Source organism: Crassostrea angulata, chromosome 4, assembly GCF_025612915.1.
Source record: "Crassostrea angulata isolate pt1a10 chromosome 4, ASM2561291v2, whole genome shotgun sequence".
NCBI lineage: Eukaryota > Metazoa > Mollusca > Bivalvia > Ostreida > Ostreidae > Magallana > Magallana angulata.
In genome coordinates, this window is record NC_069114.1 from 43579551 (window position 1) to 43596799 (window position 17249).

At 32.5% G+C, this 17249-nt stretch overlaps 1 protein-coding gene across 1 annotated transcript; it reads right to left on the reverse strand.

The window, feature by feature from the left end:
- Window positions 1-1493: 1493 nt before the first annotated feature.
- Window positions 1494-8801, reverse strand: LOC128182034 (uncharacterized). The gene is made up of 4 exons (XM_052850638.1): window positions 8606-8801; window positions 6732-6843; window positions 5136-5206; window positions 1494-2194 (listed from the first exon to the last, which is right to left on the reverse strand). Exons 1-4 carry the CDS (start codon window positions 8670-8672, stop codon window positions 2136-2138), a joined length of 309 nt encoding a protein of 102 aa, XP_052706598.1. The 5' UTR covers window positions 8673-8801; the 3' UTR covers window positions 1494-2135.
- Window positions 8802-17249: the final 8448 nt, after the last annotated feature.

Sequence of the window (17249 nt, forward strand, 5' to 3'; positions counted from 1 at the left end):
GCCGTGTTTCTTCGTCCATGTTATTATGGTTTGCTAAAAAATTATCTAAACATACATAATCTTTCAATTTGCCAGTTCTTGCATTGAAATCGCCTAACAAACATATATTCTGAGTAGTTTTTAACATATTCAACATTTCCTGTTCTATGTCAGTAAAACAGTCGCTGGGCGAGTATCTAGTGTTTTCAGGAGGAACATATGTAATTCCAAACAATATATCTGAGGAACTGTTAGATAAGTTTCTGAATAACTTAAACCAAAATACATATTCACATTCAGATGTTAAAACTTCAATATATTTAACCAAATTTTCTCTTATTGCTAAGATAATTCCTCCAGATTTTACCTTTGCAATGTCAAATCTATTTTTCATATATACAACAAAACCTGGAATATTAATAACATCAGTATTGTCTGTTTTCGTTTCAGTTAAGCATAAAATATCGTATTTACAAACAAAAGTAACAAAATCAGGATACTGTAATTTTTTCCTGAGTCCGCAGACGTTAAGGGATAGAAAACTTAGAGTCTTTGTTGTCTGGTCTCCCACGCGTCCCTATCTGACCCGGTCAGGCGTTGATCCGTGGCGCGGTCTTTTCTGCGGTTGGCGGCTACCAGTGTTTACTACTCGGGAGTAAGGCATGCGTTCTGGCTGGGTGGATACGTCCTTTTCTGGGTCATATAACTCTCCGTTGACGTATAACAAGTCTTTGACCAGTCGCACACGCTTTCCATCTCTCTTCGCTAATCTCATGATCGGGTACAGCTTCTTCCTCCTTCCTCTTCCTCTGTCAGGTGAGATACTTACCTTTAAAGAATAAATTCCGACAGGAAAATATTTATTTTTTTTCCTGTAGGAAAAACAAATTTCCTGTAGGAAAAACAAATTTCCTGTCGGAAAAACAACTTTCCTGTAGGGTTATTAGAATTTCCTACCAGAAAAAAATCCTGTAGGAATATTAAATTTGATGGGAAAAGAACAAAATTCCCATAGGATTTTAAAATCCAATAAGAAATTTTCTACAGGAAAACTACCTGCCTTAATCAAATTCCTGCAGGAAATACTCTTCACCTACAGGAAATTTAATTTCATTAGGATTTTTAAATAATCCTATAGAATTTTCAATTTTTCCTGTAAAAAAGTTATTTCTTCTATTGGTATTCTTGTTTTCCTATAGGATATTATTTTTAAAGGTTAATATCTCACCTGTCATATAAGACGTATATATATATATATATATATATATATATATATATATATATATATATATATATATATATATATATATATATATATATATATATATATATATATATATATATGGAGCTATATTGCTATATAGTCTTTAAACGATGGTCTATCGTTTGGTATATATAGATTTTTATGAAACTGCATTTTGAACGGGAGCAAAATGCCACCAAGGCACTGGCATAATTATTCGGCACAGTGGTGATTTCAAATTGCAATTTCTTTAAAACAATATAAAAGAATCATGTTTTAAGAAAACATTTTATTGAAGTAAACTTTTACGTTTTTATTAGTCTGTATATACGTCTAAAATCTAAAATCTTAGGACAAAATTTACATGATTACTTGTCATAGTAAAAACAAAATACGTCAAGATATACACAATATAAAAAGTTCAAAAATACATGCAGTATGAAGCATAGCTTCAATAGAATATTCACGACAACTATTTACACAAAAAAACCACCTTGATTTGCCTGAGAATTTCTTGCTGAAAAGATGAAGACAGGTCTAATGCATGACCTTCTTTTGAATTTAAGAGATCTTTGAGAGCAAAGATGATATATGTATACCTTTAATACGTGAAACAAGTGTCCAAATCTCAACTCTTTGATAATTCTAAAAGAACTTAAACAATTTGAACATTTCAGAAAAAAGCACCAAATTGTATAATCCGGGAATACGAAGCACCGTTTGTTAAGATTAAAATATATTTTATTCAGAATTTTGAAGTTCAAATAGGGTTGCAATGCATTTTCTTATCAGCCTTTTCATTAGAGGTCAACACATTCAAAATTTTATAAGTAATGCTATGTCTATGTTTAGTTATTGTAATTGGCAATGTCAGTGTAGTGATCTGTATGACCACTTGTATACATATTCTGCCTCACATCTTGGCTTGTGGGGTGGGGCTGTAGACTACTCCAGGGGTGGCCCGCCTACGACCTATAAATAAGAACATTCGTTATAACATACTATCATACAGAGAGAGAGAGAGAGAGAGAGAGAGAGAGAGAGAGAGAGCAAGAGCTTGAGAGAGCTTATAAAAGTGGATTGGGAGTTAATTAATATTTAAAATGTCGGGATATTATACCATGGTTTTTTGTCATTTTGGGTTTCTTTTTTTTTTTAAGATAGATTTTTCTTCGGGTCGAGAGAAAAAATATTTTGGCAATGTTTTAGATATGTTTATTATTTTGGCGTCACAATAATTGGTTAGTTGTAAAACATCTGAAGATGAAAATGAAAGCGCTTATATGTTTTACTTTGACGCAGCGGACGGTCTGTGTAGGAGTGCTGAAAGATAAAGTGAGTCCTACAGAGACCGTCCGCTGCGTCGGACGGGTTTTTTTCCCCGGGCTTATGATCTTTAAAACAAAGATATAGTTGCCACGTTCAAATCCGGTGTTTTATATTTAGTTTTTAGTATAGTGCTAGTTTTGTAGATGTTTTTCTCCTTTCATATGTAGTTGTTACTTTGTTGTCCTAAAGAAGGGACGGGTTGTCTCGAAAATTTGACAATATTTTACTTTATTGTTCGTGTCCTTGGTTTTTTTAGTGCCTTTTTTTTTAATCTCATCTTATAGCCTTTTATCTTTTGATCCGACATTATATATAATGTTGGTTATCAGGATCAAGATATCACAGGCAATTGGCAATTGTCTGAATGCGTTGGTATAAAAATTGGGCCATTGAGAAAGCAGGGAGTTCGTACCACAACCACTGTGGTTCGCCCCATTATGTGTATTGATTGGTTTTACTCCGTCATATAACTCTGCAATTGATTAATAATAAACAGGGCTTATTGATGTCTGGTTTCTCCTCTAGAATGTCCAATATCGATGATTAACAAAATTGTGGTCATATACATGTACACAGATTACTGGGTTTAATGGGTCATAAAACTGGAAAATGTTTCCTCTTACCAAACTAAAATTATGAACTCAGACTCAAGTTCAAATTTGAATATTGAAAAGTGTATCTACATTTTATAAGCCTTTATTTATTTAAAGCTTCTGATTCTAATAATAATAATAATAATAATAATAAAAAATAATTATTATTATAATAATGATTGTAATTTTCTCTTAAATAGTATTTAAATTGTACATTGATATAAATTTTATAATTTCTGAACTTTCACCATCAAAATGCATGCATATTAGGAGAAGAGTACAAACTGTCTAGAGCTTGAGACAACTAGTTATGTCATTTTAAAGTCCTCTTGTTTTAATCAAGTCCTTGTTAAAAATATTCTAAAATGAAACACATCGAATTAAGTGTGATAACCTTGACGTACATTTGCAGATTTATGTACTAGGGGGACATATTCAATTTATTTTTGTTCAACCAATTGGAAGAACTTGCTCTGGGCATAAAGATTGAGAAAAGATTGCCATCAATTTTACTTTAGAGAAAACTTTATAAGCTGACCAAGTATAAAGATTTACTAGCAAAGACATTGTTACATGTATATGTAAGCATTTAATGGTACTGTTCACACAATAGAAAAAACTTAATTTTCTTCTGAAAGTTTTTTTGTATGATAAAGGTTGCGACATAACTCTCAAATTCTCTTTTGAAAAAAAAAATTGCCCTCAAAATTAGCATTTATTTGTAGGCTCAAACCTGACAGAAGTTCATTACATGGTCATAATGTAAAATTTGAAATTTTTTTGTTAAGTAGAACATGTGTTACAAAAGTTACAGTTTTCATTATGTAAATGTGATATTTTCACAATGTGTAAAAACAAAATTTACATTGTGACAACTGTTAAAGCACACATTTCACCCATCAATTTTATTCAAAATTTGCAAAATACGACATCAACGGAGTTATCTGTTTGACGAGTGTGTGTGTGTGTGTAGGGGGGGGGGGGGGGGGCACAGTTGTACGTTACGTGGTACTACTGTATAGTTTTATGATACATGGCCGGATATTATTACTTACATTCCTTTATGACGCTTGCCTTGCCTCCTATAATCACTAATAAACAGATGTATTTCCGTAGACAATAAGAATAACAAATCCCAATTCGTGTTTTGTTTTTTGTTATGCCAAATAAAGAAAACAAGAGGCCCATGGACCTTATTAGTGACCCGAGTAACTGCAGTGTGGCTTTTGCAAAGTATATTCATGTGCATTATAATTACTGGGCTAATGAAATCATTTTTAATTTTATGGAATTGAATAATTCAATAAACTTTCTAAATTCTATAAAAAAAAAAATTAATTGTAGCATAACATACAGTGACATAATTGAACAATCTTTAGTACAAACAAAATAATCAGTCGAAATTACACCACCCAACCCTATATAATCATTAGACCCCTGCCCTAACACCAGAACCCCTGACTCAGGGGCCATTAAATAAAAAATAATTTTTGAAGAGGCACTCTTCCTCATCAAAACTATGTACTTAATTCATCGAATTAATACCCAGGAGCAAAGGATAAATTTTTCAAAGAATTTATGCATTCATTAAGAAATCAGAACCCCATCCTTACACCAAAACCTCTGTCCCAGGGGCCATGAACTTCACAATATTGGAAGCGGTATTCTTCCTTATCATAACTATGTACATGTAATTGTATGGATCCATCTGCATAAAATTCGGGAGGAGAGGAGGAGGAGATTTTCAAATAATAAATGCATTGTCAATATATAATTGAGGCGTAAAATATGACTTCCTAGGTGTTTTACTGACCGTCTACGGAAATTTTTTCGGGTTAGTTACTTCTCCAGGTGGCGAAGCGAAGCGCATATTTATGGTTATTGTCACTCATGAAGTATCAGCGGAATTTAGGATCAGGGTAATAAAACGTAATAGGGGGTGATGTGTGTTGAAAAAACAATAAGAGGTGACCTGTTTCCTGAATACTTACGACAACAGATACAGCAGACGACAATGCAGACGATTAGCACTACCAGGCCGACGATAGGGCCGATTATGATCCTGTGGAAAAATTAAGAAACAAAATTACACCTGTATAATAATGCTTCAACATACACGTGTAAATATTTTGAACGTGACTATTCTGTAAGTAATTATATGTACACAAGTATTGTTATGATTTTAATACTTGGTAGGTTTTGAGTTGAATTTAGAGTATCAAAATAAAATGATATCATCGTGGCAGTATGGTGTAAAAATACATAGAGGGAGGTGCCCAAAAGTGTAAACTAAAAAAAGATGGTCACACCACATAAACTGAGCAAAAACGAGAGACAATTATTGAAACTCTTCTAAAAGTATGTCAAATTACACGACTCCTGATTTAGACCACACGTCCAATATTAATGTACGTGAAAAGACACATCTTCCAAAGTCAAGTGTTTTTTATCTGCTGCGCTCTACATAAACCCTTGACCTCAAACACAATACATATGCGGGTTAATGATTATGCCATCTAGTGAGAGTAATCATTTTTAAACTTTTGTGACCTCTTGTACTTACCAATCAGAGAACACGTTATAAACAGAAACAATATAGCAATATGATTGCTCCCATGTACAAAATTCGAATTTATAGAAAAGATGGATTCACTCCGACTGAAAACTGATAGCAGTTAGTCAAATACTTACTAGTCCATCTCAAGTTTATTTGACAACGGTTAAACATTGATCAATGCACAGTAAACATCATTATTGAAACAACGTTCTTTATTGAATCATGCAGACTTGTATGACACCAACCAGCATGCGAGGTTTTTAACATCGTCGGAACCCACGGGTTTTCTATACAATGGATAAAAAACCCGTGCCTTCCGACTATGGGTTTCTAACCTCGTCAAACTCTGTATATTCGGTCAAGGGTTTATGTAGAGCGGTGCGCATCAGACTTTGGAAGATGGTAAAGACTGGTTAACATCTACCAAGTATGATTCCCTCCGTTACGGAAACTTATGGTTATTCATTGTTCTATAGAAACAGCCAAACTGAAATGTAGAAGCCCCATTTATTCATTGGTCGAAACCTACAGAAATCTAAGAAAAATCACAGACTGCATGAAATAATTATGATGATGTCAGACGCAAATTAGACGATTTGGCTGTTTCATTTAGTTAACATACTGATGTACATTAACAGTAATTTTGTGAATTTTACTTACTTTTTACAATCATTTATATCAGATTCTAAATCTTGTTTTTAACAAATTAATGAATTGATTGAAATAGTAAGAATTGATTTCAGTCCTGTCAGTTTCTAGAGAGCTATGAATTTACAACAGGTTTCCGTAAGAAATAGAGAGAATCATACTCGGTAGAGCTGACTCATGTGACTGCAAACGTCAGACGAATGTTTACATTTAATCGTTAACACGGCACATGCATAATCGTATGTTATCGGCCCATGGTTTTTCTTCGTCTAGATTCGTACCATGAAAAGAAAGAAGGGTGTAGACGGGCATTAATGTAGGTCATGTTATTGATGGCTGTTAGGGATTTACCGACAGTTAATGAAGATACGGCGATACTTACGCCAGATGTAAACAGGTTGTCGTTCCGGTACATATGTATCCCGACTGACAGCAGAATATGGTCCCTTCACAGTAGTGGTAGTCGTAGGGACATGATGCATCACTTAGTTGTGCTAAAATCACAAGAACCCAAATATTAAAAAGAATATCGATTTGTTTTTCTTTGAATGACCTTAACAATCAGCATGTGCTCCATTAAAAAAATCTCCAATATCTGGCTAATCGATGATATATTAAAAATGTGTTAACAAAACCAAAACCAAACTTCAAAGAACTCGAACAGTCACCGATTTCATTAAACTTAAAAAAATGAATTTTTCTGAGTATGAAGAGTTAACGTCGAAAATATGGTATATCTGCCGCTTTGAACACGTTGAATTAAGGAGAGGGTGCACAAGCTGTGACGACACTTTTTAAAAGTATTCTGAATAGTGAGGCCGATAATCTACATGTCAAACTTCTTAAAATTGAAACAGCGGTGTTATAGTGACATCATATACATGTTTATAATGTTTCCTTGAACTGTCAACCTCGACGGAAATATTGGTAGTAGCCTCAAGCTGACGAAATCGTGAGAAAACACTAAATTTTCTGTTTCGTGAAATTAATTAATAAGGATTGTTGATCTTTCAAGATTATGCGTTTAATATTTTTGATATTTATATGCATGTAGTTGAATTCTGTTTGCTTACACAATAATTATATGAAAAAGCCATCAAAACATAGCTTTATTGTTATTTTTTGGGCCGTTGAAATGGCACTAGCATTAAAATTCACAATCTGAAAGTAAAATCCGGAGAAACACTTCACATATATAACCAAAAATTTCATTAAATCGGACTTCAGTTATAAGCTTGTTGTTTACATTATGAAAAAATCTGCATACAACCATCATTCCTTTGAGTGAGATATGTGTACATAGTTTACATATCAAACTTAAGTAAAAATCTTGCGTTTATAAGTGATTTATCTTATAAGGCTTATATTGTAATAAATAAATCATTACAATTCTCTGAAGCTGTTCCCGCCTATTTTTTTTCAAATCCCATTTTGCAATACTTTAATTTTCTAATGTATTAATAATCTCTCTCTCTCTCTCTCTCTCTCTCTCTCTCTCTCTCTCTCTCTCTCTCATCATTTCTAAGTATCAAACAATACATTCTCTATACGCACTAATGTAGAAAGAAAAAGTCACGTTTGTTGCTGATAAAAGCTGATATATGTTAAGAGTTCCGTAACAACAACAATGCATGCATGTGTTGTAAACGTACTGTGGCACTGTGAAAATCAGAAACAAAAAAAAAAACCAACTCTTTAGCATTTCGATGTTCAATTAATATATTGTGTATTGTTTAATGCTCATTTACTTCCTAAAATTATGAATAAAAGTTGAAATATTTTATTTTATTATATCTAAAAGATTTTAAAATTCAACAAAATGAAACTATGTTTCAAATTATTAATGATAAAATTGTTGTCTAAGTAGATCTAACGCACGATAGTGAAGACTGTAAATAATTGACTAGAAGCGACCATCTGATCTGAGTTCTAACAGCTTGTTTCCAAATAACAGATTTCCTTTCCCCCGCAGGGCTTACGCTAACCCAGTTTTGCTAACTGACCTCTCCGTGAACGCGGTATTTATTATTAGAGATGAATGTCTGAAGCAAACGCGCATTCAAAGATGACATCAAAATCGATACGATTTTGTGACCAGAAATCAACGCACAACGCTTACCTTTGAAGCAGGCATGAAATAAACGAATCAACAGAAAAAAATGAAATGAACTATGATCAGGCAACATACATAACATAAGGGGTCTTAACGTTAAAACTTGAAAATAAAACAAAAGAAGAAATGCGTGAAATACTTACACTCAACGACTGAGCTGAATAAAAATATCCATAGGCATACAAATCCAAGATACATAGTCGCCTTCATTGTCGCGTTATAAAACTGTTGCCCTTGTTTTCCTTAGAGTAGAATTAATACCTATGATAATACTGCAACATTATTTCGCATCAACAAACGTTTCAATGTATTTCATCTACCGCTAGGAGGCGCATTGATTGCAGCGCCCCCTCTCTGTGCCAGGGAAATGGATTTTTACTCTATTAATTAATCTACTGAATTGTTCCCGAATACATGAAGTAATATACATGTACACTTCAATTCAGCAAAAATCTTTACATTATATCTTCTATCGAAGAGCTGATTGATTTCCCAAATCAAAAAATCATGAAATTATTCCTTTTCATAGATTTAACAGATATCTAGAAATTAAATTGTCGATGAATTCAGAATTGATAAGGAGATCTACTTCCTGTCTAACATGTTTCATATGCATTATCAAAATTCCTTGCAAGAGGAAACATACGTCTGCTCACAGTCACTCGTGTCAATATATAGTCCAGGTGTAATCACTGACTGGCGTGTTTATTTTGGGGCAATAAAATTGAACAAGTGAGCTTTTATCATTTAAATGCCGTGGGGGGAAATCTTCTGATAACATAGGTTTTTATTTTCTTGTTTTGATTCTTTCTCAGAATTTGTTATATATAATTTTATTTTGAGGACACTCGATTTTACTATCAGATGTTCTATTTGATGAAGAAAAATCTGATTAAAATTATCTGTTATGATAAGCTACCGGTTTTTTGTTTTGTGTGTTTGTTTGTTTGTACAACGAGAACGTGTGACATTAAAGCGTAATATGCGCTCGGCACAGCCATGCATGTATATTTTTGGGAAAGGTTTTATGGCCTTTATTTCAATACTAGTTGGTGTACAACATTTTAATCTTCATTTCAAGATTGTCAAATTTAATTTGTTTAACGACAGAAGTTTGATGGAAAATAGCCTAACTACATCCTGATCAAGGGATTTATCTGAAGAAAGGACATTTTCTTAAAACTATTCCGTTTGCTTAACTATGAAACTAAACTGGTGTAAAAAAAACTTGAATTTGCATTGAAAATGAAACGCATACTCTATATCATGAGATTATACAATGATAAAAGCACATTGCTTGGGCAAACACGAGAAAAAATTTCTGGCTTTGAAATAAGAAGCACAGTAAATATGAGAATCAGCAAAAGTGAGAGAAAATTAAATTATTCACAATGTTTCGTGAGGGAGTCAACGTCTATGCTGCTGTTATTAAACCTAGTTTAGCAGATTTATTGTTGTTTCATAAGGTTATGAGGGTTAAGGTATTTGCAGAGAAATATAATTATGTAATGCACGTTTTTTTTTTCTTCAAGAACTGCACGTAATGTTTACCAAGAAAACATTTAATATTTATGGTATAGGAGGAAATAAAGGAGCAAATAATTGTGGGTGTAAAATCAACAAAATGTGTTTTTTTTCCTTTTAGTTATTTGTAGCCAATAGATTGGTGGTTGTTTTTATTTGTGACAATTCAATAACTAACACCCGGTGGTATTGTTAGTCCCTCCACTTTTTTTTTGTGAAAACACAAAAATTACCAATCAGTTGATTTGTAACCCATTCTTACGTATCAATTAGCAGGTCTATGGAAGTCCGCTCACAGTATCACGAAAAATGCTTGAAAAAGTGTCATTTAATTGGAAGAAGATACTTGGACTATAATCACCCGAAGAGACGTATGCAATTTTTGAGGTTAATACTTTCTGATCGTATTTTGTTTATTTTAATTGTTTGCAATGGTATTAACTCAACGAATGTGGATGCGAGTAGAAGAGCTTCGTACAAGATGTAGAGATAAGAATTTTTTTAGAGTAATAACCCCCATTCTTCAGTTTTTTGAGAACCGTAACAATATACATGTATATCAACGCATAAAAAATGTTTTCATTTCATTCTTTTAAACTAAATTTTTAATATCTATACATTATAAAACTATACATTTTGAGTTTGTTATTGGTATGACCATACTTTATTGTACTTATATATACAGTGAGAATGAACATATTAAGTTCTGACAACTTGCTAGGTTCTCAGAACTTTTAATTTGGAATTACATGCATGCATCAACTGTTGTATAGATAGAAGGGTTGCCCTTACGCAATCAATGTGGCGCCTTTAACGTAAGTTTCTAAATCAAAACAAATTTCAATGCTTGAATTCGAATGATTTACCAACCCAACAAAGTGAATTATATTAACTAAATATTATAATATTGAAATGAAAATCGCCGCGAATTTGTCCCATTGGGAATGATCCATGAAAGGTATGTAACGTTCCCTATAACGTTATGTTTACTAGATGCAATTTATAATTAGACCCAAAATAAAGCACCCTATGCTGCTGTGTTTAAAAAAAAAGAGGAAACAGAATATTGTAATCACTGCGCATGCGTGTCATGGCCAACGATGTTGAACCAGTACACAATTAGCTAAATTGTTGTAAGTAGGAAAACATGTTGAGGACCTGTACTTTATCGACTACAAGTAATGCAACATATTTCATCAAAATAATGTTTTAAAAGAATCAAAGAAAGAGTTAGTAAATTTCTATTCCTGTGTAACTAATTACATTTTAATGAGATACCTCAAAATGAGATAAATTCAAAACAGTTGACTGAAATAATGGTAGATCTGGGATTTGTTTAGAGGCTTTTGTTATTTCTTTATTTCTTTCGTGCCCTGTTCTAGCATTCGGAACACATCCTCATTTAATGTAACTTTATTTTTTAAAAATTCTAAAAAAAATTCTAGCGCTGATAGAACAATTGAATATATTATTAAGGCTTCAGAGAGAAATGATGTTCTATGAAAAAATCATTGTTCTAACGTTATGTAAAATGTAACTTAATTCCATTAAGTCACAAATAAAGCAAATAATGTAGTTAGAGAGTAGCAGGTCATGCTGTTTTATTCTTGGGGGGGGGGGGGGAGGGGGGGGGGGTCAACTGATTTACTACAAAGCCCTTCGGGCTTCACAGGATTTGATCACGTGACTAACCAACTTCATATCCTGGTGAACTTTCTAAATTGAAGTTTATTTCTTAAATAAAATGAAAATTAAAGTTCGTCGCTCGCAATTTCATTTTACAAGACAAAAGTATCTAAAATTTAAAAAAAAGAAACAAACAGTATTGATTTCATGTAATCGTACATGTAATCGTATATAAATAGTGCCTGTTTAGGAGGGTATCTGTTGAAATTGGCACCCCGAGAAAACCATTGTCAACCGATGCTTCGCGTCGGTTGACAATGGTTTTCGAGGGGTGTCAATTTCAACAGTAACGCTCCCAAACAGGCACTATTTATTTTATTATACTGAATGTCTTATTTTCAAAGAAAATTTTACTGCTTTTATATAGAAATGAAGTGAATTCTACGGCGAACCGTACGCGCAGAATCTACGCGCATGTAACAATTCGTTGTGTTACCCGTTGCCAAGTGTGTTGCTAACGCTGAGGGTAATAGAACGAATTACCAACTGCGTCTAAACCAATCAGGTTTCAGTATTTAACATGAAAGTATAATAATATTTCTTGTTGACTGCAGAATTTCACGTAAAACTTTTACTTGTGAGTACATGTAGTAGTCAGAACATTTTTCGGCGACACATTATGGAAAACTGAAACCATAAATCAATGTTTCTTGTGAGGGATAGTCAGAACGTTGGTATAATGTATACTAGTAGTTATAAAGTATCAAATTAATAACACGGGGAAAGAGAAATGTCAGATCTATACAACAATAATGTTACATGAAATATTCATACAACTAAACCGTCTTGTCTGCATTTTTTGGTTTGATAAAAGACCCAGGAGACAATTCTTGGGGTTTTATGCGACATTTGTCTATTGCACATTCTTCAAATTCTGTATATAAACGATTTTACCACTTGGTGACAGTCTTGTTTTCGTCAGCAGCTTACTAAATCGAGACAATCGTCACTTCGCCGGCATCAAAGACATGCCGCCGAAACTCATATAATTATATTTAGTTTATATGGTCACAGGTTATTAACATGTTTGAATTCCTAACTCTATCTCTCTTTACTCACGAGTCTTAACTCCGCCCACTTCGGTCAGATTGGACAAGGGTCTGTCAACACTTTTTCATCAGCAAAGATGTTAGATTTCACAAGTACGTCTGCGTGGGTTCAGGGGTAAACCAAGAAAGATGTCGATACCTAATAGTACATTCTTATTAGCACAATTGGCTGCAACTATAATTAACCACATAAAATAATCAGTGTGCTATTTAAAAAAATAGAGAACCTTTTTTTTGAAAATCTGGCTTCACCGTCACAAAATATCAAAATTACTCAACCAATCCCAAAATCAAATCCTTTTATAAAACAACAATCATAAATCTGAGGTCAATATTCAGACTTGAGGCTGAGTATTGACTTTACAAAAGTTGGGAAAGCGGGGCCTGATGAAGCTCTAGTCCGTTAAGCCAGCAAAGTTCTCTCTCTCTCTCTCTCTCTCTCTCTCTCTCTCTCTCTCTCTCTCTCTCTCTCTCTCTCTCTCTCTCTATTTTCCAAACAGGCACTATTTATTTTATTATACTGAATGTCTTTATTTTAAAGAAAATTTTACCGCTTTTATATAGAAATGAAGTGAATTCTACGGCGAACCGTACGCGGATAATTTACGTGCATGTAACAATTCGTTGTGTTACCCGTTGCCATGTGTGTTGCTAACGCTGAGGGTAATAGAACTGCGTCTAATCCAATCAGATTTCAGTATTTAACATTAAAGTATAATAATATGTCTTATTACCGGATTGACCTCTCGTGCATCTCTGGAAGATGGTTCGATACAAGAATCGTGACCAATCAATATCGTTGGCGGAACGTAGCGCAGAGTATTGGCGCTTCACAGAATAAAATGAACTTATGGGAATGGAGCCCGTCAGGGAATGTATTTATTGTTTGGGCATCTATTGCAAGATATCGATCTCACTAGATGATTCATTTTGATTAATCTTACATATTACTTCCGAGAACATATAAATATATATATATATATATATATATATATATATATATATATATATATATATATATATATATATATATATATATATATATATATATATATATATATATATGTGTGTGTGTGTGTGTGTGTGTGTGTGTGTGTGTGTGTGTGTGTGTGTGTAGTATACCTGTATTTCTCTCACCTTTATCCTGAAATAGGGTATATTTTAAGCTAATTTATTGCTTCTGATTTTGTAAAAACTAATTGAATTGAAATATTTGAAATTCATACTTGGTAATCAGACTTCCAACTTGAAGGCTTTGTAACCTAAAATGCAAAATGTGTTCTGAAACAGCGAAAAAAACAAACCCAAAAAACAAATAACCATAGATATACGCCAAAACTTTTACAATATTATCTAATAATATACAGTCACTTTTTTACGTCCTATAATATTTGTTTGAAAGATATATAAGGTATTTCTGTTTATGACATTGTGAAATTTTCATATATTAATTCTTACAGATTGTTTATAAATGAGTAATAAAATTGATCTAAAATATCTAAAATATATTATTTAATCTCTATACAGTCATGAACGTATCGGAACGTTGAATTTGATATATACGTCTATCTTTGTTACAATTTTATAATGTTATAACACTGGGGACGTACAGCTGTAGCTATATAAACGATCCCTAAACTCTGTTCCAAAATATCCTCGCACTGCATTTTTTCATCGATATTTTTTTTTCAAAATTCTTAAATACCTATTATATTTTAAAAGTAAAAGAATAACCAGCGATTATTTTCTTTTAAACGTCCCATTGGCCCATCAGGAATCCTGAAAAAACACAACTTTTGTTAAAATAGTGTATACCTAATACTTGAGCTAAGACACTAGCACCTTGTTAAAGCTAACTACTTTTATCAAGGAAAATAAAAGGATTGCACATCTCACAATATCAATCTCCAGAAGAAAGGTGCTTCTGTTTTTTGTTATTTATATTTTTAATGACATGACAATGAATAAACCTTGCTACCCCCCCCCCCCCCTTTAAAAAAAAAAAGAATTTCAATTTTGGAAAAGTTTCTGCAATTTCGATAAAATTAGCTAATAAGTTATCGAGACGGTTACTTATGACAGTTTCTGTTGGATACCCACAGGAAATGAGATATTGGAAAATATTACATAACAAGAGGCCACATCGCTCCCCTGAGCAACATTATACAAAATAAGATCAGCTTCATGAAGTCATATCCAAAATATGGGGACAATGAATGAGTAAAACAGATCCTGTATTATAAGATTTTCAAAATTTTTTATCAATGTTCCTATGTTGAGCCCCTTTGGAACTAGATGATTTCATAGTTATATCACATATTGAGCATTACCATTCTCAAAAAAATCTTAAACAACTGTTCATATAAATATGAACCTATATCAAACTTTGAACCCCTTGTGTGGCCCAAGAATTATCGACGGCAACAGTCTAAACAACTGAGAATCAACAAATATCAATATGTTTGCATATTAGTAATACTACAGGTAACTCTCGATAGCTCGAAGTCCATGGGACCAGGGAAAAACTTCAAGGTATCAAGAGTTCGAGCTTTCAAAAGTTCGGAATTTTCCGGGTTGACCGACGGGTTTTGAAATTAGTCTTAACGGATGTTATGATTAAGCCATTTATTTAGTGCTAACCTTACGCACGAGCTTAAACAACGTTTTCTTTTCAGTTAAATATAAAGACCTGGATATTTTAAAACTATATGCAAACAAATATTGAATAAATTCGTGATACACTATAATTATATATTTTATGATGAACAGATTGTTTAGACTACTTAACCACGATACGACATGTCGTAAATTAGATAAATGAGTATCAACATGATCACCCATTGTTCCCACTGTATGGGTCTTTCACCAGCTGTAAGAACTTGTTCAAAAATAATCATTAAAATGCCAATGATGCTGATAAGCATAATTTCTACAGTTTAATAAATCTAAAATTATGACAATGGCATAAAATTTTCTCTTCGTCTGGATTTATTTCTAATTTTCACTGCATCTCCAAATTATCGTAAACAGTCAATGTTAATTATAGATTAGGTATCGATATGGTCAATCATCAAACAATTATCACCTTGCAGGGAAAGTGTCGCCTAAATAAACAACCCGTGACACGGGTGCCGCATCTAACGCCTGAAGCCATTTATATGACCAAGAAGGTGTTAATTAGGTATAAACAACCACTTCGAGGTATCAAGTTCAAGTTCTTTTATTCCAAGAGACAAAGGTTATACAATTGAACATATACATATTAAATAAACAGTAAGAAAAACAAAGTGTACATAATCAGTTTGTATAATTCACATGAAGAGTTCGTTGCTTGTTTGCATAATATAAATATTTACCTAAATTACACAGTTCTTTAGTATTAGAGGTAAATAATAGCTGTATTACTTTATAGACACTTGGTTTTCGGGAGTAGTATGTTTTAATATACTCATCTCTTAAACTACAAAGTGATGGACAAATACGAAAAAATGGAACTCATCTTCAATTACATTTAAGTTGCAAGATTCACTTTTTTGACAAGTATCGAGAGTAAAAATCTATAGATAATGAATAACGGGACTGCAGTTTGACTTCGAGTGATCGAGGGTTTCGAGAGATCAAGAGTTCGAGAAATTAAGAGTAAATTTGCTTTCTATGAGTTTACGGACACAACGAAAACTCTCAATAATGTCATATCTTGTGTAGGGTATAAGATATATAAATATAAAATGAAGTGTAGACTACAAAACGAAATTCCAAATGAGAATGCGCTTTCAAATGTTCTTAAAACATCTCTTTATTATTATTACTTTACCACAATTAGTGCAAAAAGTGTCAAATCCAGTTACAAAATTTTGAAAACACTAGCAGACCAATTGTGATTGTATTACTATTTTTTTCCTTTTCCATATATATTTGTGTATGCATATATATAAAATTTCAAAATATATTTTGATTTATATATTTGTATAATATTGATACGAACATTCTACATGTATCAATGACTGAATGTTATCCCCGTTTCTATTTTACATTACTATTATGATATATACATGACTTTTGTATGCATATAGACAATATGTTAGACAATATTTACGTCTATTTATATATGTTTTAAAAAATACAATCATAAATACTAAAGAAAATATATATATTTTGTACATTTATATACATAATTATTTGATTTATCTATACTGCTGAATAGCACTACTGATCCAGGGGGCCCCAGGCACCCCAGGTGAAGTATATCTTGAGAGCCTCTGCGGAGGTATTATCTCGAATTTAAATGTACATTGTTCAATAAAACTTCCTTCAAAAAAAAAAAAAAAAAAAAAAAAAAAAAAAAGAAAGAGTAAATTTGCTTAGTTATATAGGGGGAAATTGGGAACCTAGACTCACTTTGAGTGATCAAGAACTTCGAGCGATCGAAGTTCTAGCCATCGAAAGTTACCAATATATATATATATATATATATATATATATATATATATATATATATATATATATATATATATATATATATATATAT